Source organism: Tenebrio molitor, chromosome 7, assembly GCF_963966145.1.
Source record: "Tenebrio molitor chromosome 7, icTenMoli1.1, whole genome shotgun sequence".
In the NCBI taxonomy this organism is placed as follows: domain Eukaryota; kingdom Metazoa; phylum Arthropoda; class Insecta; order Coleoptera; family Tenebrionidae; genus Tenebrio; species Tenebrio molitor.
In genome coordinates, this window is record NC_091052.1 from 6,039,140 (window position 1) to 6,060,868 (window position 21,729).

At 37.6% G+C, this 21,729-nt stretch overlaps 2 protein-coding genes across 9 annotated transcripts in view; one reads left to right on the top strand and one right to left on the bottom strand.

The window, feature by feature from the left end:
* Window positions 1-21,729, top strand: part of LOC138134508 (bone morphogenetic protein 1) — a 56,779-nt gene that overhangs the window by 29,622 nt on the left and 5,428 nt on the right. For 4 of the 8 annotated variants that reach the window (XM_069052814.1, XM_069052819.1, XM_069052820.1 and 1 more), the window contains exons 4-14: window positions 9,811-9,988; window positions 10,816-10,842; window positions 12,990-13,201; window positions 14,065-14,272; window positions 14,330-14,538; window positions 15,116-15,344; window positions 16,569-16,765; window positions 18,382-18,610; window positions 18,662-19,065; window positions 19,971-20,100; window positions 20,221-20,402. In XM_069052814.1, coding sequence (XP_068908915.1) covers window positions 9,811-9,988; window positions 10,816-10,842; window positions 12,990-13,201; window positions 14,065-14,272; window positions 14,330-14,538; window positions 15,116-15,344; window positions 16,569-16,765; window positions 18,382-18,610; window positions 18,662-19,065; window positions 19,971-20,100; window positions 20,221-20,402 — 2,205 coding nt within the window. Of the gene's footprint in view, window positions 1-9,810; window positions 9,989-10,815; window positions 10,991-12,989; window positions 13,202-14,064; window positions 14,273-14,329; window positions 14,539-15,115; window positions 15,345-16,568; window positions 16,766-18,381; window positions 18,611-18,661; window positions 19,066-19,970; window positions 20,101-20,220; window positions 20,403-21,515; window positions 21,631-21,729 lie in introns of those variants that run through there. The other 4 variants (XM_069052818.1, XM_069052817.1, XM_069052821.1 and 1 more) reach the window with 3 other exon arrangements.
* LOC138134542 (uncharacterized protein DDB_G0272530-like) lies at window positions 6,565-8,995 on the bottom strand. The gene is made up of 7 exons (XM_069052870.1): window positions 8,821-8,995; window positions 8,632-8,772; window positions 7,907-8,518; window positions 7,705-7,848; window positions 7,349-7,489; window positions 7,028-7,288; window positions 6,565-6,969 (listed from the first exon to the last, which is right to left on the bottom strand). The coding sequence occupies exons 3-7, from the start codon at window positions 7,989-7,991 to the stop codon at window positions 6,728-6,730; spliced, it is 873 nt and encodes a 290-aa protein (XP_068908971.1). The 5' UTR covers window positions 7,992-8,518; window positions 8,632-8,772; window positions 8,821-8,995; the 3' UTR covers window positions 6,565-6,727.

Genomic DNA, 21,729 nt, shown 5'->3' on the forward strand with positions numbered 1-21,729 from the left:
CTTATTAAAAATAATTTTTGAGCAGTTCGAACAGTTTTAAAAAACATTAAATGGACTGTTTTGATAACAATGAAAAATTGCATCATCTTGTTATAAAAAAGGACATTACTTAATTCAGCTTCGTACCAAGTACTGTCGCGAGCAATAAATTTTGGTCGTCAATGTCATTTCAAAATTTGGTTAGATTGTCACAAATTAAACAATTTTCCCTGCCTGTTTATGCCCATGTCAACAAAGTGTCAAAAAAATGAGAAAAAAAATGACAATTAATGTCATACAACATGATGATAGGTTATGATATTTACGACTGTTTTACAATGGAGCATTTTCCATTGTGTCAAAGAATGACCTTGACGATCAAAATTTATTGCTCGCGACTGTACATTTAATAATTTAAACAAACACACAAAAATAAAATGTCTTGAAAACCTATTTATGAACACAGTGCGAGTTAAAAAGTGATTTATTGCAGCTTTTATAGCTAATATTACTGTCTGAGTTATTATTTTGATCCCGATTAATGTTATTATCATTAAACCTATTTAAAGTGTAGCGTAAGCCTGGATATACCGAGGGAAGTTTCAAAATGCGATTAATAATAGTCACGATTATAGTGAAATGAAATTTGTTGGATAATAGGTGGACATGTTGTGATACATTAAATAATTTATGAGATTTGAGACATGAAATGAGATTTTATTGTCGAGACTGACGAAACTGTTGTCCTTTATTAACGGTAGGCGAGGGTAAATAATGTGGTTAAAAATAACTAATCAATGGATGTGCACTCATTGGGCAATGGATTGAGGTGCGTGAACAAAGTGACAGTGATGCGAATTAAAATTTGTCAACAGATTATGTCAGTCGTCTGTTAATAATTTAATCACCGTTCAACTGTGAACACATTTTACTCCGGTTATATATTAGGCAAGATAAAATTGTAACTGTGTACGACTAACTAATTTTTTATTGAGATCAATCGAGATTGTTACCAACTTTACGTATACTCAAATATTGACGTTGGACTAGACGAATCATGTTAAATTCCATTTATTTGGATATTTGCTTTCCAGATGTGTTTTAGAGCTGTGGTGCAGGTTTCTCGGCGTCGTAAAAAGGTTTCTTCCGGATTTTGTTATCAAATGCTTGTTTACCCCAGTTGTTTTGGTAGGAACAAATCAACACCGACAACACTTGTTCTTCTTTATCATTACCGTTTCAACTCTAGATGTACAGCAGTAATAATATTAGGAGTGTAGGTATTAAAATTGAAATGTAAAACTATTTTTGGTTATTTGTGATCCTGTAGCCAATTCTGAAGAGGTTGGGGTATCTGCGTGACTCTAACTCATTTCCAGCACCTCAGCCAAGAAATAACAACAGGACAGAACTCAAGTTTTTCCGTTTTTACGTAAACAGTTCGTGTATTACATATGATACTACTAAGATAAGAGGTTTACAGTGATTTATCGATTAGATTTTGACGTTTTAATAAGAAATATCACGAAATGTGAGATCATAATAAATCATTTTTAGCAAACTTCAAGAAAAGTAGGTCTAGGATAAATTTATGGCGCATTTGGTACCAGGACAGGTAAAATCACGCGTAACTTTGTGGTTTCTGTTCGTGTTAAACCTTGACTATAAAGTGCAATTTAAATGTAGCAGCCAATATGTAGATTGCAGTTCACGTGGTTTTGAAATATCGAGCGATTACGTTGGAGGGAGAATCATAAGATATTGTTTGTAAACAAAATTAGTTTGTTTGGATGGTTGAAATAATAAGGACGATTTTCAATATCAAGAAGAATGATTAAGTTGGAACCGAGACAAAAAGCTTCATTTTCCGGATGGTTCGATAACATTAGTCGACGACTGCACTTTCGAAAAAAGTCGATACTAGCATCGGCTAAACCCAATTAATTTATTCTGCTCTAGTAATATCAAAAATCTATTGTGTGCAATATGAAAAGGGAGATACAATCGCCGCGAAGTATTCAACTGAAATCGACTGAAACCATTTCATGAAAATAATTAACTTGAGCGAGTCCCAACTGAAATTGTTTCATTGAACAATGGCAACATGCGCAACTTTAATCTAATCTATCCCAGATCATGTGCACGATTTTTGTTTGTACAGTGAAAATAAATTCTTCATTCGAGCACCTAAATAAATGTAAAATAATTTTCACCGAATTAATTTCGAGGGAGTTTGATAAGGAAGCATCCGATCGTTACACTTGAATATAAATATGTGGTTTTACTGAGGGTTCAGCTGAAAGTTTAAAATGGACTTTCGAAAGCTCTAATCTGATTTTTTGTTTTCTCAGCAGCCTTTCGGCGACAGCAAAAATTAAAAGTCGGCTAACTCTCGCTTCGGTAATTGCCGGAATTAATTATAAATCACTGTGTGCTCTGATTTGGTGTCCACTTGCCCAGAAAGAGATAAGGCCGACGTACGTGCAGGGATCCGGGCGTTCGCTCCCGGAAAAGGGGCTGAATCACTCTTGGATTTTCCAATATCGGGCGGTTGTTTGCATTGGAAATTTCCGAGGGGTAGCATGTGAATCAACTTTAAGCAAAGTCCCGCCAGCCCCTGACTTATGACTTTAGTTTGGAACTGCCGTGAAGAATTTTACACACGCTTCGTGCATTTCGCGATCAAATTTCATTAAAATCAATCGATTTGAGCCCAGAATTAATGAGGGAATTCTATTTCGGGTTGGGGTGCGTGTAACTGAATTAAGTGATACAATTGCGTGATAACTCTTTCATGAAAGTCGCTCGTGTCGTCAGAACTGATTGATGCAAGCGTGTGACGATTTTCGGGGGATTTGTGGAATTTTTGATGGCGTTAGTGATATTGATTAATAAACCGCGATTAATTCGGCTAAATTAGACGAGACTTTGTCCGGAAGCATTTGCAAAAATATTTAATTGATACAGTTGGAAAGTTCGTTATCGTTAAAGATAAATTAGGTGAAATTAATCAAAGCCGGGATCCGCCAAATATAATCCTCATTTCTCTGCGCCTGTATCAAAACGGTTGAAGATAAAGCGAGATGGAGACAAATAGTCGGACGGTTTGGAAAGACATAAAATTGTCCAATCAAAGTGTCAGTCAATCGTTTCGATCAATTGAGAATCTTAGTTCGGGACATTATCGCGAGGGGTATTTATTTGCAGACGTTGGCAGTTAAATTTAACGAGAGATAAACTAAGAGAAGTAATCAAATTACTTACTTGGAAAAATATACGCCAGCTTTTCGTTTTTCCTTTGAAATATACCAGAAAACGTAGATGAGGAGATGTTTGATGATTTCACAAAGTTAAAATTCAGGACCCCAATACTGCAATAGACGCAAGCAAATTAACTTATGGATATTTGTAATTTTGTTCTGTATAAATTATTGTATGTAAAAATATTAATATGGAAACCTTTCATTTTTTGATTACATTAAAAAGTTTTCTAAATGTGTTATTAAAATCAATTTTTCTGTACCGTACGGTTCGATGTAGAACATTATGGTGGATGCGCCAGGCAAATTATAATGCAATAAAATAAACGGAAAATGATTCACCTTATCTGTTTTAATTTAAAAAGGGAACACGACATCTAGGCCGGATTTTGTGATTTATTTTAGACATCTAGGTGTGTTTAATTTTGATATTTTGTATTTTTTTAAACCAATTGTTCTAAACGTTGGTGGGATTTTTGTGCAAGAACTCTTTCATGTACTATAATGACAAGGAGACAAATTAAAAAGTTAGATGGATACACGGCAAAAAGTTGTTTCAACAGTTAAGAGGTAAACGTCTGCACTTAAACCTGCTTATGTATTTTGTTGAAGTTTTTAGGAAAGCTCCGAATGTTTGAAGTATCATGTAACTAATTAAAAGTGCGTCCAAAATTAATCCTGGTATAGATCACTGTTAAAAACATTGATGATAAATTTAAAGTTGTGAAAGTTTCGGGACGTGTTTTTAGTAAAATTTTTATAACAATAAATGAAGCAGTGTTATCGAGAATGATAAATTACAAATGAAAAGTAGAGAGGAATGCGACGATCGTGAAAGCTGTGTGCTTGACGGCACATGTGGTGTACACAGTTGCCATAGGTATTTAAGTTGTTGAGGATCGCCATCTTGAGGAAATTGTCTGGCAAACGCATTTCTCGTCTACACCACCGCATCCAGAGTAAAGAGGAATGCTCTTCATCCGTCGCGTGTTGAAAATTACTTAAATATATCGAATAACTTGGAACGCGGTTCCGGGGTTTTGGCTCCACCTAAAAGGGCACTCTCTGGTGAGCAACCGTGAAAGCGAAGAAGCCGCCTTAAGTCTCAATCGCTTCGGTGTCAATATTGCGAAATATCAGTGCGCCACGCCCCTTTCGCCCTTCGCAAAAAATCCCAACACGTGACCCGCTTTCGCCCTTGATCGCAGACAGGCACCGACATCGGGTATACAACATGAAGCTCCCTATATTGCTTCTTGCTACATCCCGGAATTTCAATGAGTTCAAACACTTTAATTAAAACGACTTTGCACCAACAACACTCTCCCGGCTCTCCTGAAATTACTTTATCATTATCGTACGGTGCTATTTCCGCAATCAACACCCCCGAAATGATAATAAGCGCGAAGGGAAAAAATTAAATAAACCCCGAAACGGAATGTAAATTCCAAAGTTTAAGGAACATCTTTAAATCGCCATTTATCTCCGACAAGGCAATTTTATTTTACATGACATAAAACGCAAAAGTTTTCTTGTTAAAACGTATTAAAAGTTTAAATGAATTTAAGTCTGGATGCAAATCTTTTGTTTCGAGATATTCACACCTAGTAAAATTATGCAAGGAATGAGCGACATTAAAGCCGACTAAAAACTTTTGTTCGTCTACTAGACGGAGATTTTCGTGGCGAAAAATACATTTTTTTCAATTAAAAAGCTGGAACAAAGACAAATGGAATTGTTTGTTTTGTCGGAGGATGAATTGAATTTTTTGAAATAGTGCCTTCCGCTTGACTGGTACAGTTCTTTTCAGAACAATTCACCAACGCTGAGCATTATAAATTAGGCTTTGTTTGAATGGTTAGTTTGCATCAGAAGTTTTACGACAGAGCAACAAAGAAATCGTACGTCTGCTATTCACAATCCTTACAAATTGCTTTAAACGGCACCTAAGAATTTTTAAAACGACTGTACCACTATTGAAAATACATAGTTCAATTTATGCGAACCAATTGGGTGATTCAAAATGATTATGGATAAGTATGGCATCTATGTACGAAAATTTATGTGGGAACTGGGTGGGTAGGAGAGAGTTCATATTTTTTTGACAGTTCATAGTCGCGCAATTTTGAAAATTGTCAAATCAATGTGGAATGTTATAAAAAAAATCAAATGCACGCTCATGAATTGTCATAGAAATGTCAACTCTACCCCATCCATACAGTTGCCACATAAATTTTCGTACATAGTTGCCATACTTATCCACAATCATTTTGAATCACCCAATATATTATTAGCTGATTTCACGTGACCGATTTAACATCTTCGCATGGATAAGAATTTAAAAGGAAGTTTTTCAAACATGTGCTCAAAAATATTGAGTCAGTTCTTATCAATGAGTGCTCACGTTATGCGATGACACCATGGTGGTATCATATTTGATTAATGCTTGGAAACCTATTACTAATGAAATAAAAAAATGTATTTATTTATTTTTACTAATGAAATAATAGCGAACAAGTCATCTTATGAATCATTCTTTGTAGTTTTTACTTCATCTCATCAAAGATTGTACAACGTTCCCTCCACAACTGACTACAGGTTTTAATTTGCGTCTCAAAGAACAGTTTTTTTGACAAACGATTTTTTTTTCAAATGTACGGTAGCTTATTTGAGCTTCTTTCCGCTACTTTTGAAATCCCATGAGGAAGAGCATTCAAACACATCAGTAAAAATCATTATGGAGTAAAATTTATGTACACTGAACCACCAGAATAATGACGAACGATACTTTTATACTTTTAGTACAAAGTTACATTCCCATGGCGTCAGTCCAAAACGGCCATTGATCGTTTACAATGGCACCGGTCCAAAACACTTTAATGCATCTTACAATAATTCTCCCAGATACTATCTCCTTCATCATGCAAATGAGATTTGCTCAAAGTTAAGGTGCATTAGCGTGAAAATATTATCTCTATGGTCGGATTAATGGGTAAGAGAACATTGTTCAACTGCAAACAGTATTGAACCTTCTGCGTTAATGAATTTGTTGGAATTTAGAATTAAAAAAGGGAAAGTTAAGGACATAGTTAAAATTAATAAGGAATAAAAATTTATGTATGGGATTTAATTTTTAATGCGTAATGAATTTCGAATATAAGATTACACATTATAATATGTGTGGAGAATAGATGCCTTACCCTTTAAGGGCGATGCAAATTTTAGTTTAAAACAAATTTATTACACTAGCAGTGCAATGATTATTAATTATTCATCTGCTCATCTCACAGTCAACGTTAATTGGAAAGGAAAATTAAAAAGTGTATATGTTGTTGTTTTATTTTATATATTAATAACAAAGCGTACAGACATTAGGTAATAAGAATAAATAAAAACTATCTATCAAGATGTAAGTGTAAGAATTGTGTAAAATTTAAATTTACTAATTTTTATTACGCAAAACATTTTTTTGTAGCATTCGACGCTAACTACAATTTTGGCAGCAGTGTGACAACAATAGATGTAAAAAGTAAATTGATATAAATGGTTGCATCAGCTGCGACACTTGTTGGTATTGGTAACGTAGGAACCATCTTCGTTTCAACACAGCTTTTACCTTCAATGTGAAGAGTCTGTGAACAAATGCATTGTCCATTTTTGCAAATACTGTTCTTCAGATGTACAGAACATTCCTTGTCGGTTTGACAAGGGTCAAAAAACTGCCTGGCAACTGCGGTACAAAAGTGTTTAAAGCTCTACAGTTTTGTTGAAAAAGTATTGATACGCACTTGCAAGACATAAGGTGTTATCCGTCGATGGTATAAACTCCGTGACGCACTGACACGTTTTCAAACATTGTGCATTCAAAACTGAAGAACATTCTTCATCAAAGTCGCAATTTTCGCCTAGTTTTTTTTGGTATAAGCAACGGCTTTTGTCTTTTGACAGCATTTGATTGATACGGCAAGCACAACGATTGTTAACGCAGACTCCATAATTACCGGGGCTTAGTAAACAGTTGTGGTCAGTAATGCAACTTTCTCCAAAATCTAAAATTTGTTGCCATAAATAATAAATAATAAACTGTTTGATTGGCATATCAAACTCACTGGACGTCCTATAACAAGTGCCATTTTTGGCATGCGATTTATCATTACAACTGCACTTTTTAGACTTATCACATATTGCCTCTATACCAGCTTCTAGTGTACATTCAATGTCATCCTGACACGCTTCTCCTAACTTGACCCCTGTAAAACAATTAAAAATTAAAACATTCAAATTGTAACTGAAATTGTCTGTCTGGTTTCACCGTAAACTTAAGTTTGTCAATTATGCAGCCCACAAAATTAACGAATTATTTCATAATGAGAGATTATTGCTATCTAATTACAAATGTTAAAAATAAATACATATGTATATGCAAAACATAGTGATAACATTTTTTTATCAACATAATTCTTACCTTTTATGCATTGTACATTTCCATGTAGTGTAATTAACGTGAAACCTTCTAAACATTTACATTTTCCTGCTGTGGTAGGATTGTTTCCATAACAAAATGAATTTTTCTTGCAGTCCTTATCAATGTCACATGTTCCGTAAAGTGCTGTAATCAGAAAATGTTATCAAAGCAATGAGTCATGGGAAGAAATACGAAAACTTACGTGCTGTTTGCTGCACAACTTTATGCAAATGAAACAAAATTAAAAAAACAGTAAAACGTTTAATTGAATTCATTGTAGTGGACATCAACAGGATCGATTATTATCGAAGCACGATTTGGAGTGCTCTGGTTGTTTTCTTAAATATCGAAAGTCCCCACTAGGTTTTTCCCGGATGTAAGAATTATCTCTAAATTATTAATAAATAAAATAATTAGTCATATTAAATCAGCGTTTTTTAGCGATTCTACCATTTAACGTCTTCAATGAAATTTACTGCGTCAAGAGTACAAATAAATTTTTTATTTGTAAATATTATCTTATACATAATTTTGATCACATTGATGCTAAGAAGAACAGTGTATGAACATAATTACATAATAATAACATTTTAAACTAATGATTGTATTAGCAATAGTTTAAAACAAATCCATATGAAGACTAGATTTGCATTAATTATTGGAGCAGCAGATTTTAAAACTCCTGCTTTACCACATTTATCTCCTTGAAAATTAAAACCGGGAGGGCATTGGCACTGTCCATTATTGCAAATACCTTCTAGAAGGATCGAACATTGAGCCTCTATTCTACAAGGGTCACCAACTTTTCTTGCAACTACAATAAACATTTTAGAGTCAAATTAAATCTACTTGTATCAAGTGTCATAACTATTAGTGATTAATAAAATGTATAACTCGATAAATTTAGGTTAATGGTTTAAGGGATACCTGGTAGGCAGTCGTAAGTTACAGGATCTGGAATGAAACTACGTCTGCAACTGCATCTTCCCTCTTTATTGTGGTCGTTGCCGTAACAAAAAGCATTAATTCTACAATCTGCATCGGTCAGACACTTGGGTAAACCTGAAGCTGATTTGTTTTTGAGCAAAACGAATAAACGACAGTTATAAAACTTACGAGTTGGTATTTGCTGACAATGATTCGTGGTGAATAATGTTACGAAAAAAATAAAATATTTCGAATTCATTGTGAAATGGATCAAATGGATATCACTCTATGACTGAATGTTTGTCAGCTTTAACTTAAATACTATCTAGTAACCGTCCGCATGAATCCTACTACTCCTGATATGGTTGGTAACACCACAAGCTTTTATCTATTTCTTTGTTTATAACGGAAACGATTTATCAGAAAACGTCTCACGTGATTTAGTTACATTTATAAATCATTACCAATTTTGTTACAGAGGACGTTTCACATTACCCTAGAAGCTTGCAAAAGGGTAAACTCCATTCACGGATAGATTTAACATTTGTTGACAGACACGGAGAGGCGTGACCAGTTTTAGCTACGCAATAAAAAGTGTCTAAAAATTCATTATATTATTCATCTTATTGTTAGAAGAATCAATAATTTCAACAACAATTAAAAACAATTGTGTCGAAAATGCGTTCACTTAAACAGTTGTGGGATAAAACACATGCATATAGAATGACAGGCAGCGCGAATTGTTCTGCAGGGGTACCAATAGTATACTGAACAACTTCAAATAATTAACATGGTGCCTGTAATATTTTTCTTTGAGTTATGTTTTGGAACTAGAATTTGAAAATGTAATATCAGTGCATATAATTTATTATTCATTAAACTATGTTTTACAGAAAAACAGTGAAATAATGTATTTAATTAGCTACAATTATGAGAGAACAAAAATATTATTCCTGCACACCAAGACAGTGAAATGCAACAAAGTAGGATAATGCATACCCTTAAAATAAGATTTAATAAGAGAGATATCTGATTTGATATTTGGGATTTTAAAATAGTGCTGAGGTCCAGAAAAATCAGGAATATACAAAAATTTTAAGTTTTTGTTGTGGATAATCGTACCTTATGAATAATTGTCTTTGTTTAGTACGTCTTGTAATTCAGTTTACTCTGTTTTAGAGTGTGACCAGACATTCGTAAGCAGACCAGGAGGTCCGCTGAACGGCACCTTCCAAGCACCAGAGTTTGTGAATCTTCGAGGACACTCGCGCCAGTGTATTTACACTTTCTTAGCAGGACTTGGCCAGCGTGTCGAGATCGTCTTCACCTCGTTCGCCCTCAGAGGGGCACCACCTGAGTACGTAGTATTCAAATCCACATTTAAATCCTTCAACAGGTTTATAATGTGGTCAATTCGTAAATTAGCGAGCGATTGGGTGGTTCGGTGTCTGATTCCTTCTTTTTCACTACTGAGGCTCTGTGTTTTATCACATTTTTCCACCGAATCGCACGCACTCTATATGTGCTCTATTTTTGGAAGATGGTTGGTTGTTGTTGAAACTGTCTGGAACGAGAATAGAGCATCCAGGTGATGATTGTGAACACCAACACCGTCCTATGAAGTGGTCGGTCTAGGCTGTAGGCTGTACTGAATTGTAACTTATTGGGCTTATAATCGTAGTTGTTTGTGTAGCAACACAACGCATTTGTATTTGTGGTTGTGCCATGGTAATCGGCAGTTTGTAAAATAGGACGGTTTGTAAATGTTACAATTCGAATAAGTTGCTAGAGCGAAAGAAACAACGATACGCCTTTGACACCTTAAGAGACAAATTAAATCCACAAATGGTGGATGCGCCGGGAGAACGGATGAAAATATTAGTTATTTAGAAACTAAAACGAATTACTTAGTAGAATCGCAGTATTAACAATCAATTTTTGACTCCGTCTTCCCTGGGTTCCTTTTAGAAGTGAGGCGCTTTCCCCGCCCTCACTTTTTGCAATTTGTCTAATAAATTTCCCGATAATGCATCAGGGAAGATTGAGCGTTTCGAAGGCTTATCGTTAGGGTGTACGTGCAGAGTGCGTGGTAGAAGTGCGTTGCACGTGCAGATTGCCAGTGGCGTGGCACGTGCCGTTTGACTGATCGTTCTTGTGTTGCCGTTGCCGTTGCCGCTGCCACAGTGGAGCTGCCGTGGGAGACCTCCCTGCGTGAGTACCATCTGAACTACTCGCTGGTTCGATGTGTTTGACGACTCCCTTCACTCGCCATGCCAACTAGTTAGCACCTTTAGCACTCACAACGCCGCTTTTTCCCATTCGACAGCACATCTACCTCTTCGAAAATTGCCTGTCAAATGTATGTATGTTGCTTACAATCTGCACTAAGTGGAAAAAATAATCATTAATTAATTTTACCTTCGAAAAGGAAGGGAAAACATGTTTTTATTTTATGTTTTGAGGAAGCAGGTAGGTGACAAACCGCGACGTCTTTACGAAGAGTTGAAAATGTTGCTGATGGCCAAGTCGTGACGAGTTACATTTGGAGGCGACTTTTGCCTCTAATGTTTCATGGAAAATACTAACCTTTGAACTACGAGTACGTCTGATTCTGGGGTTATCTTAAAAAGAAAGTATGCTACGAAAAATTTTGCTCGGCAAATAAACAAACCCTAGTACGACGTCTCCTTTAAAACTTTCTGTAGTAAATCGATACGAAGAAACTGGTAAACAACGACAAAAATGATGAAGAGAAAATTCAAAATTTGTGTCTTATCTTTTAATTACAGAAAAAAAAAACACAAGAAGACAAAATAACTTAGATTTTAGATTTTTATTAAAAATTCATCTGCTCTGTATTAAAGTATGTGCATAATTTATTGCATCACCATATCACCAGTGGGCAGGTGCCAAAGTCGCTTTATCTTGGAAAATACAATATCTTGTGATGATTTTTTTAAAACTTACTATGGCTGCTTACGAGGTAATAATATCAACGCAATAACAACTGGTCCAATGTAAACTGAAACGTTCATTTTCTCTTATCGCCGCACACTAGAATTGCATAATTCATGATTTTTAATAAATTTCCACTTAAAACAAATAATAAAATTTCATTATAAAATGTGGCCTTTTTTATATTCAGTCAATTTGCATCATAAATTGAAAAGAAAAAATGCATGAGACCTGGAAAGTCAATATTTTTTCTCTCTGCTTTTACGCTGCCTTAATTAGATTTTCCTTTTTCCTAAATTCTCAAATTGGTATCGTATGACTCTTTTATTGGATTTGGTATGTATCGTGCATGATGCTTAGATATGTCACATCGAATTGGTGTTTTTTACTTTATAATGTTGCATGGACGTTAGGCTTCACTATAATGTCTAAAAACCAACTAAATAATGCAGTTTTATTTATTTCCTTTTAACGTCTTTTTCTGTATTGACCCTATTTCTACAAACACAAATAACATCTCAGTCCTTTGCAAGATTCAAGATTTGATATTGCACAAAGTAATCAATCGCAACAAATCATTCTCAAATTCCATCAAAATTCACACACCTTTTTATATTTATAGCAATAGTGTTTGTTCCATTTTATCACACGCAACATTCAAGTTCTCGTTTGATTAATCGAGTGCACTTGTTAGCTCCATGAATTGAAATCATCCACAAACCAAATTTACTCTTAATAAGATGACATAATCTTCTTTCAATATTTGCTCATTTGTTTCTCGTCTGTGTGTCTACTGTAGTGGCTGCGGGATCGTTATCCACGTCCCTGTATCGAGGACGATCTTGAATCCCTAATGATGAACAACTATGTTCTTTATTTACAGTTCGATCAGAAATTAATTAGTTTTATTATTAGAACTTGTCCCGTTTATTTCGTGCATTATTTAGAGAATTAATTGCCTGGTGAACAATTTTATAAATAGAACGGTGCTGTAACGAAATAGTTTCCGAAAGAACTTCTGTGTCGGTGCTATCACGACACGATCATCTATTTAGATAGCCGCAACCATTATTGACAGGTAATCTGTTACGATGAAATGTAACATAATGGTTGGCCAATATTTTCTCACATGCAATAAATGAATTAATAACAGAATGAAATATCGGCAAATTTTACACGCCGCTGCGGAAGATTTAATGAAATTTTATTTTTAGTCACAGTTTCATACAGTACGACACTCGACGGGTCTGACTTTTAATTTGTGTAATAATACGAATCTAATAAAACGCCTTTGGAATGCGATCCGCCAGTGTCTGACTTGTGCATGTCTCGTCGCATGGGCTTCTTCGACACACTTCCCAGCGCCCTTTCGGCAACATCGCTGATTGTCTTTTTTTGCACAGCTGTGTCCATGAGTACATGGATGTATATTCCGAAGTGGTCCAACCAGACGCCGCGGAGCTGATCAACTCTCCGTTTGGTGGTCGGTACTGTGGGCCGATTCGACCCAGACGAAGGGTGTCCCTTTACCGCGCCCTTGCGCTCGCCTTTTACACCGACAAGAACGTTTCAACGAGTGACCTCTTCACCGGCAGATACACATTTATCAATGACTGTAAGTTTAGGCATTGTTCTCCTCGGCACGGTGGACCAGTCGACACCTCTTTTGTTCCTCGCTCCTGCTTCTAACCAACACCCCAATTCGCTCTCCTTACTCGATCTTTTGTTTTTCCCGACGGCAATTAATCATCCTCGGGAAACTCGTTTCTCCCACTGTTAAAAGATGTCCGATGCCGAAATAAAAAACACAACGCCGGGATATAATCTTCCCACCTAGATTATTGTCGTCGGAGGCCGCAGAATGGTCGATTGCTTTTATGTGTGCGCAACCATCTGATTTTCTTTGTGTTTTATAATGATGTCACTTAAGGGAATGACGTGGACTGTATACAAATTTATGCTTTGCCACGCAAAAACTCGACAGGTTCGAAAAAAAAAATAATAGGCGATCGAAGCCCGCGTTACTCGAGGAGCTGAAAATTACACTGCCAGAAGAACACAAACAGAAGGAGAAATTTCAAGAATTCTGGGCGTAATAATATTAACGACTCTACAGGAAAATTAAATCCGAATATCGATATTTCAACAGAAAATGGGAAAAAAAGGAACAAACACACGGCGAATGGAAACGGAAAGATGCGACAATTTAAAAATATGACGGGAGATAAACAGGAGAATGCGTTTTAGTGGCACTCAGATGTCGAATAAAACTGAAAAACTGAAAAATAGTAGAAGAAAGATGTTGCGGCAAGACGCTCAGCAGAACCAAAACGTAGGGGCGGGGGCGAGACGAAAATATCCGAAGAGGTCATAAAGTCGCAACGAAGTGGATTATTAAAATTTTGCAAAGCCGTAGTAAATGTTGTTTTGTGAAATTTTCCTGTGGGGGGACTCATTAAAGACCGTTTTTTTTTTCAGCGGAGTACGAGGTTGGTGTTCCGGTAGCAGGCAGTCCGTGCAGTTTCCTGGTGAAGGGCGGAGTGAAGCCCACGGGGATGATCCTGTCGCCCACTTATCCGGGCGCCTACCCCAAGGCCCTCTTTTGTTCCTATCAGTTCCTCGGGGTGCCTGGTCAACGGATACGCTTGGAATTCAGGGATTTCGATCTGTTTTTCGGCGGTCCTCAGTAAGTCCCACCGTAAACTGTCACCGTCTTTATCAACAACTTTGTTTCTGTTGACAGTTGTCCGTTCGATTACGTGAAGGTGTACGACGGTCAGGATAACAGTTCGGCCGTAATAGGCACTTACTGTGGTCAGCAGCGCAATCTCGTCATCTACTCGTCCGAGTCTTCTCTTCTAGTTACGTTCGTCACCCTCCCACGCACTGCCAATACTCAGAATAGAGGCTTTAAGGGCATCTTTGAGTTTTCAAACTCTTTTACCAAATTAGGTCAGTCACGACCGGATCGAACAAATCTCGATATGTTTTATTGTGCGATCATTTTAATCGGGAAATTAAAGTCAAATCGGTTTTACCCTTCGGTCAGAAGCAATTTATCGCACCCCGAAAGAACCGGAATTCCCACCTACTTTCCGTGTTAGTTTAGCATGAAAAATGAGTAGGAAATAATGATCCAGCGCCGAATCTCCGTATGATATTCAAATCCGGAGCAGTCGGAATTTACATATAAATCCAGCAAATTTTTCTACTTCAGATATCCTAATCCAATACAATATAGATGGCATTCGTAAACTAGATTATTGTGGTACTTTGCGCATTTTGATCGCCTCTTTATATACGTGCTTCTTCTGGATTTCGCTTTGCAAGAACTAAAGCCACTAAATCGACTGAATTGTAGGTTAGTTCCGTCACGCGTTATTCGACTTCACCGAATTTTTCTTAGCGACTACGTCGACAAACAAAAGTTGTTTGCTTTCTGTGTCGCACTAAGATGACCAATCAGGCATTTCGGAATAAACAAGTAGAAGTAATTCACCTGAGAATTGTAGTTTTTGTGTTTTTGCAGACTTTATAAGTAAGAACGACGGTGAACATATACGAGGTACAGAGTGTGACCAGAAAATCTTGAGCAAGAAGCAATCCAGCGGGTACGTGTTCAGTCCTAACTACCCGTTTCCCTTCATGCCCAAACTGGTCTGTCGTTACTTCATCTACGGCATGCAGGACTCTCAGCATTTGGAGCGAGTCAGGCTCGAGTTTCAGATATTCGAAATACCGAAAGGACCCAAAGGAGAGTAAGTAGTACAAGTTTTTTCTTCTCAGATCGATTGCTCAAACAATAACCGACCACCATTTACTGTCCCGTGTGTGTTTCTGCGTTATGAAAGGCTTGTAGGTCGTAATTGGACCAGCACGACCCGTCCTTCCACACGTTGCTTTCTGTTATATTAAAAACAAAATTTGAAAAGTCGCACTCGTCGACAATGCGATATTCTCTTCCTCGTGGATATTGTCTTCTTTGCGTTTATTCATGTTTAGTTACTGCTAGGATCGAAGTGACAGGTGTATTTTTTGTGGAGGTGACTGCAGAGGTTGGTGAGGATTCTGACCGGTTAATTGGCGGTTTATCGTTTGTTAAACGAGGGACTCAGGTGGCCGTACAGCTAGTTCGCTTTCCGAATAATGCACGTTGATAATGGTGTGCCACTTCAACTATGCCAACATTGATTTCTTACTGGCGAGACAACCGAGTTACGAGCTCCTCTCCTCCGATATTGCGATACGCTTTCAGGAGGAATGCGCTCGGATATCTGGTTTAATATTTAATATCGCACACACTAGGCTTCATATCTCATCATATTTTCCCCATATCATCATAAACTTTTACATTCAAAAATCCGCGAGACATCCGCCTTCGACGAAGATCCGTTAACACATTAACGCCAGACTTTAAAAGCTTTCCCGATACATTAAGGTGCCGTCGGATGCATCATAAATTCGCTCTAGGCGGTTGTTGTGGATTTCCGTTTAATTCTAATTCTCCCTAAACTTTCAAATTCGTTAATCTTTTTTTTTGGGTGGCGCCGATATCATCCGCTGATGTATCGATTCACGTATTTTTCTTCTCACGACCGCAATACAAGTCTGAATAGTGGAAACAATCGTTAATATAACCCTATCTGTCTCAACTGACACACGTAAAAACTCCAGGTGATTAAGGAAAAATATCCTAGTGGAAGTTCTCTTTAATGGGCGCGTTTGATTAATGGACGCTCCTAAATAACATCCACTCTAGTTATCACTTGCTTCCTGAGATATTATGTGGTTTTCAACACTCAATTAGTGGTTTGGTAAATCTACACCCCTTTTATCGACTTGTTGGTGATGCATGGGTATCCCCACAGCTCCGTTTTTGTACCTGTTCTAGTGTTCTGTAGATACGTTGCATTAAAGCTTAAACAATCCCACACAACACTCAAATTCTATTTTTAAAAGTACATTTGACTTTTGCATTTCAGTTGTTCAGATGGCTACTTGAAGATCTATTTGAAAGGTCAGGAAACGACAGATTCGTACGACAAGTTTGATTATGAGATGTGTGGGGAGGAGAGCAAACCTTCTGTGGTGGTATCAGATGGTCCTCGACTCGTTATGGTCTTTAGCAGCGGCGACCTCATGGGTCGAGGTTTTAAAGCAAACTACACTTTTGAGACTGGTACGTCCTGTTCTATTTTTGAGGTGATCTAGTAAAATTAATCGTCTTGAAGATATTTTTTTAAATAACAATTTACACTTTCTATTTCCAAGAGGCATAATGTCTAAATGCAGCACAAAAAGTGTTTTCGCCTACTTACCAGCGTTGTTGCCATGAAGTTGCAGTTGCAAAACCCTACCTGCTTTCTATAGAAAACAATAAAGATTAGTACGGTTATGAAATATAACAGCACTAGCGCTGTTACGTAAAACAAAAAAAGCAACCATTTTATGAGTTACCAAAACAACAACAGTTTATTTTATACAGGGTGTTATTTAAATGCGCGGACAAATTTTAAACACGAGCTAGTGGCTTCATGTAGAATTAGGAAAAAATATTTTAAAAATTCTGTCAAAAAATAAAATGACATGTATTTTTTGAACTACAATTTTTTTATTGCTTTTAGTCTTCTACGTTGTCCCACAACCTCGTAATTAAAATTTCGGCACATTTTAAAAAATACACCCTCTGTATCACATTTTATAAAATGTACGCCAATGCGAAGTAACATCTAGGAAATATGCTTCAAAAGGAAACCGCATTGGTGTACGTTTTATAAAATATGATAAACAGGGTGTATTTTTAAAATGTGCCGAAATTTTACTTACCAGGTTGTGGGAGAACGTAGAAGGCTAAAAGAAATTTTAAAAAATTGTAGCTCAAAAAATAAATATTTTATTTTTTGACAAAGAATTTTTTAGATATTTTTTCCGAGTTTTACATGAAGTCAGTAGCTCGTGGTTAAAATTTGTCCGTGGATTTCAATAACACCCTGTATAAGGAACGATATGGTTTTTGGTGAAAAGTGTCAAAATAGACATTTTTTTTTTTAATTGAAAGATAACAAGGTCACTGAAACGTAAATATGATGATAGATGGCTGTTGAATCTAAAAATGAAAGTGAATATAAAGAATGCAAAAAATAATGTTAAAACATTTACACAGTATTCAGTAATCACTCGATTTTTCTGCTAAAAAAGATAGGACCAATTTTAATTCAAATATTGCAGATATTGGGGTTTTTCGTTTTTTCTTTAGTTGTTTCAAATCTTTGCTTGGGTGAAAAAAGAAGATATAGTCGTCTCGGGTACGAAAGTAGGTGGGCGAAACCAAAATACTGCGCGACAAACCATACCAGTGGCGTAACATAAAAAATAGAACGATGGTTCGTACGCACGAAATAATCCATCAATATTTAATAAGTAGATAATAATTAGGAAAGACCAGGAACTACCACAATAATCAAACGTCACGGAATACAAACAGCAGCAGTAACCATAGGAACGGTTCGATTCACCGACGCTACTGACTTGACATTCCGTATTGGAATATGAATTCTAACTACATAAACATAAGCAAAATTCGTTTAACGCGGATCTTTACGACATGTACTTTCGAATCCGAGACCACTCTACTACCTAGACATTCTGCTAGAAGTTATAAAACATTCTAAATAAATTATTTAAAACCTCTTTAACAAAGTCAAATTTTGAAAGTAGTCGAAACAGAGGCCAGTGTTTCTTGCGTTTATTAGAAATTATGGTCGGATAAAACCAAGACAATTATGATAATTTCAGAATATCGAATTCCTGGTACGGCTGCACCCGACGGCAGTTGCACGTTCACATACCGAAGCGTTAGCAAGAAAAAGGGCGAATTCAACTCGCCCAGATACCCCTCCAATTACCCCAGTGACACCAACTGCACCTATTCGTTTTTGGGCACCAACAACGAACAGGTGACTCTAGTTTTTGATAATTTCAAAGTCCGTGCCGACTCCGCGAATTCAACGTCTGGCTCCTATGGGTGAGTTGTACTGTCGTGGTGATCTCTTGGGTGACTTCTCTCGTCCCGCAGAGCATACGTATGCCAAGAAGACTGGTTAGAAGTGTACAACATTTACCGAGACGGCACGGAGAAAATCGTAGGACGGTACTGCGGGATGACGGCTCCTGGTCCCATCGAGTCGAATCGCGGCGCCATGGGCCTCAAGATAATCCTACACGCGGATTCCGAAGGCGTCTACAGCGGATTCAAAGCGCGCTACAGCTTCGAAACGGCCAAGTCCATATTCGGCGATTGCGGGGGAAACGTGAGTAATTTGGATTCGGGGGTCATCACCAGTCCCAAGTTTCCCGGGAAGTACGAGGGACCCCTGAAAGGGTTGTCCTCGAAGAGCTGCAACTGGTACGTCAGCGTCAGGCCCAGCTATAAAATCATGCTCAATTTTGAGAGGTTTGCCGTCGAAGGAGATCCCGTAGGTGAGTGTGCACACTTTGTCGGATCATGAACATTTCTCGACGGATTTTTCGGTCATGAAAGTGGAAGGCTTGTCGCGAGGACTTGCGCTCTGATGCTCCGAAGAGGGCGCGTGGAGTTTTGAGGCTGTTCCATTTGATGACCGTGCTTTTCGAATGTAGTCAAGAAATTTTCTTTCGAATGAGGGAATTCGGGCTTCCGGGCACGGCACTAATAAAATTTGACAATTCCCCTCGAAACAGGAAAACCAATTACGTAATGTACGAAAGCTTTTTAAAGTTACGACTGCTCGTATAAACTATTCATATTGGTCGATGCAAAGGACGCGGAGTTGTTTGAGTTTGCGGTTAATAGTAAATGGGGAAGTTTGTTAAATTACGAGAGCTACGTTTGACGTTATTAGTTGCCGTCTTTACTAGTTCAAACAGTAATCTCAAGTGTTCAACTCCATAAAAGACCACTTAAAAGACAAGTTGGAGAAGTGTTGCGGGGTTCAACCAAATAGACTTTGTACTTGATAACCTCTCTATTCGAGCTCTTCTCCGGTGCTGACGACACACAAAAATAAAACGTGGCCTCCGACACCAAATACGCTCGTAAATTCCAATCTGAAAAAGCGAGCGGAATATCCGTGACAGGGACGAAGTGCCCTGCAATCCACCAACTACAGATAGACAATTTTTTACGCAAATTCGAACGATTAAAGCTAAATTGGTGTCATTTGGGAGAAGTTGTTTTCCTCCAGAAAGAAGGGGTTTTTGTCTTGTGCTAAATTAAACAACAACGAAACACGCGGAACGCAAATCGTTCCCTTAATTTGCCGTTTTCGGAATTAATTGCAGTCCTCTCCGTGAAAGTAAAAGGGAGAGTTTTTGAGGGTGTTGACAATACGTGTTGTGATTTTTAGGCCGTGGATGTCCCGCCGCCGTGCTGCGACTGTGGACCGACTTATCAACTGCACCCATAGAACTCTGCGGCGAAAAATCACCAGGGGACAAATGGCAATACCTTTCCACATCTAATGCAGTTCGATTTAGGTAAACACATTATCGTGGGTCAAAGCATTTTCCGAGGTCCAATAGTCCAATTTAGCGTTCCTCTCTCTTTTTTCTTTCATCTCCCGCACTTGCAACTCCTCAGAATTGCTTCTTTTCTAGTTTCGTAACGGCGGACAAGGCTGTGGGAGCACAGGGTTTTAAAATCGTCTGGACCGAAGTTCAGGAGGGGCCCAGCTGTGAAGAGTTTCAGTGTAAGAAAAACGATTACTGCATACCGGTCAAATTGAGGTGCAACATGGTCAACAACTGCGGAGCCGATGATAATTCTGACGAAGCCGACTGTGAGTGACGCAATGGTTACTATAATAATATGGTATCTTATTCCAAATTTGCATTATAAGCAAAATCGATTTTTCAGTAAAATCTATCTTACATACGGCCTAGTAACACACCTATTCAGCATTTTTTCTCTTTATTTCGATTGAGTTGATTTTGCAAGAGGTCAACAAGTAGATTTGAACGACCTCGGTAGTCATCTTGAATAGGTTTATTGCTCAGGAGCAATAGTGCATGGTACACTTTATGTTGACAAATCAACATTTTGTCTTAGGGAATTCATTTTTCGTTTATTGTGTTGCCGTCAAATATTTCAGTATCACCAACAGTATTGGTTGCTTTCAGTGTGCAACTAGGCATTTGAGACGTTCGACAAAATAAAAATGGTCAAGTTAAATGAAGACTTATTACAATTTATAAGTCAGAGGTGGAGCTAGAAAGAGCTAGCACAATAAAAAATTAAAATACCCTTCGGCATAGCTAGTAACTTTAGCACTGGTGCCAACCTAATGGCGCCTTAACAGTTGAAGTCAATAATGAATCAGGAACTTGCACCCAAAAGAACGACAGTACAAAGTTTTATAGTTTTTCTAATTCTCAAAAAATATGAAATTCTAAACTCGAGGACCTCTTTAATAAATATTAATTTATTCATGCATAACATCTTCCATCGTCATAATGAGTGAACAAACAATTTTGCAGAAGTGTCAGTAACTTAAAAAAAAAATGTATGTATCAATTCATCGTCGCCAATGCCTGGTTACTCGACTGGTTGCTTTCCACTAAATGTTTCAAATACTTTCATTTTTATGTAAAGGTAGAATTGACAATTCCAGATTATGTAGTAGTAATTTTAATGAACGGTTGGTTGCACATATGAAAAGAGTTTTTGCCAATTGTATGCCTCACCAACTTGAAGATGCTGTGCACCACTCTGTTATGAGCAACTAACAGATTTATTGAAATCTGAGAGTACGAACCACGACCGCCCATTTTGTATTAGAATGAGAAATATAATTCGTGATCGAAGAAAAAACGTACGTGGTGCAGAACGTGGATCTTGTTCTCATCTCTGTTGATATGTGAGCGAGTGGTGGCAGGTCGGTCTTGTTGTGCAGGTGTATCTCGCGCCTCGCGTCCCGTAAGCCTCCTGCCACCACTGTTCTTGGCGACGCTGCCGATGCTGTGGCTGGCGTGATGCCCTCCCGAACAGCATGCTTCTCTCACGCTCACGTGAGTCTCTATTACTCTACTATACCGCTGCCTCATCTCACCCTCCATTTCACCGCATGCCGAACTCACCACATCAGTCGTTCTGGCGTAGAGTTGACC

Coding starts and splice junctions, on each gene's coding strand:
- LOC138134542 (XM_069052870.1), bottom strand. CDS start 7,991: ATGTCCACTACAATGAATTCAATTAAACGTTTTACTGTTTTTTTAATT. Junction 7,490..7,704: donor AAATGTACAATGCATAAAAG/GTAAGAATTATG, acceptor ATTGTTTTACAG/GGGTCAAGTTAGGAGAAGCG. Junction 7,289..7,348: donor CACTTGTTATAGGACGTCCA/GTGAGTTTGATA, acceptor AACAAATTTTAG/ATTTTGGAGAAAGTTGCATT.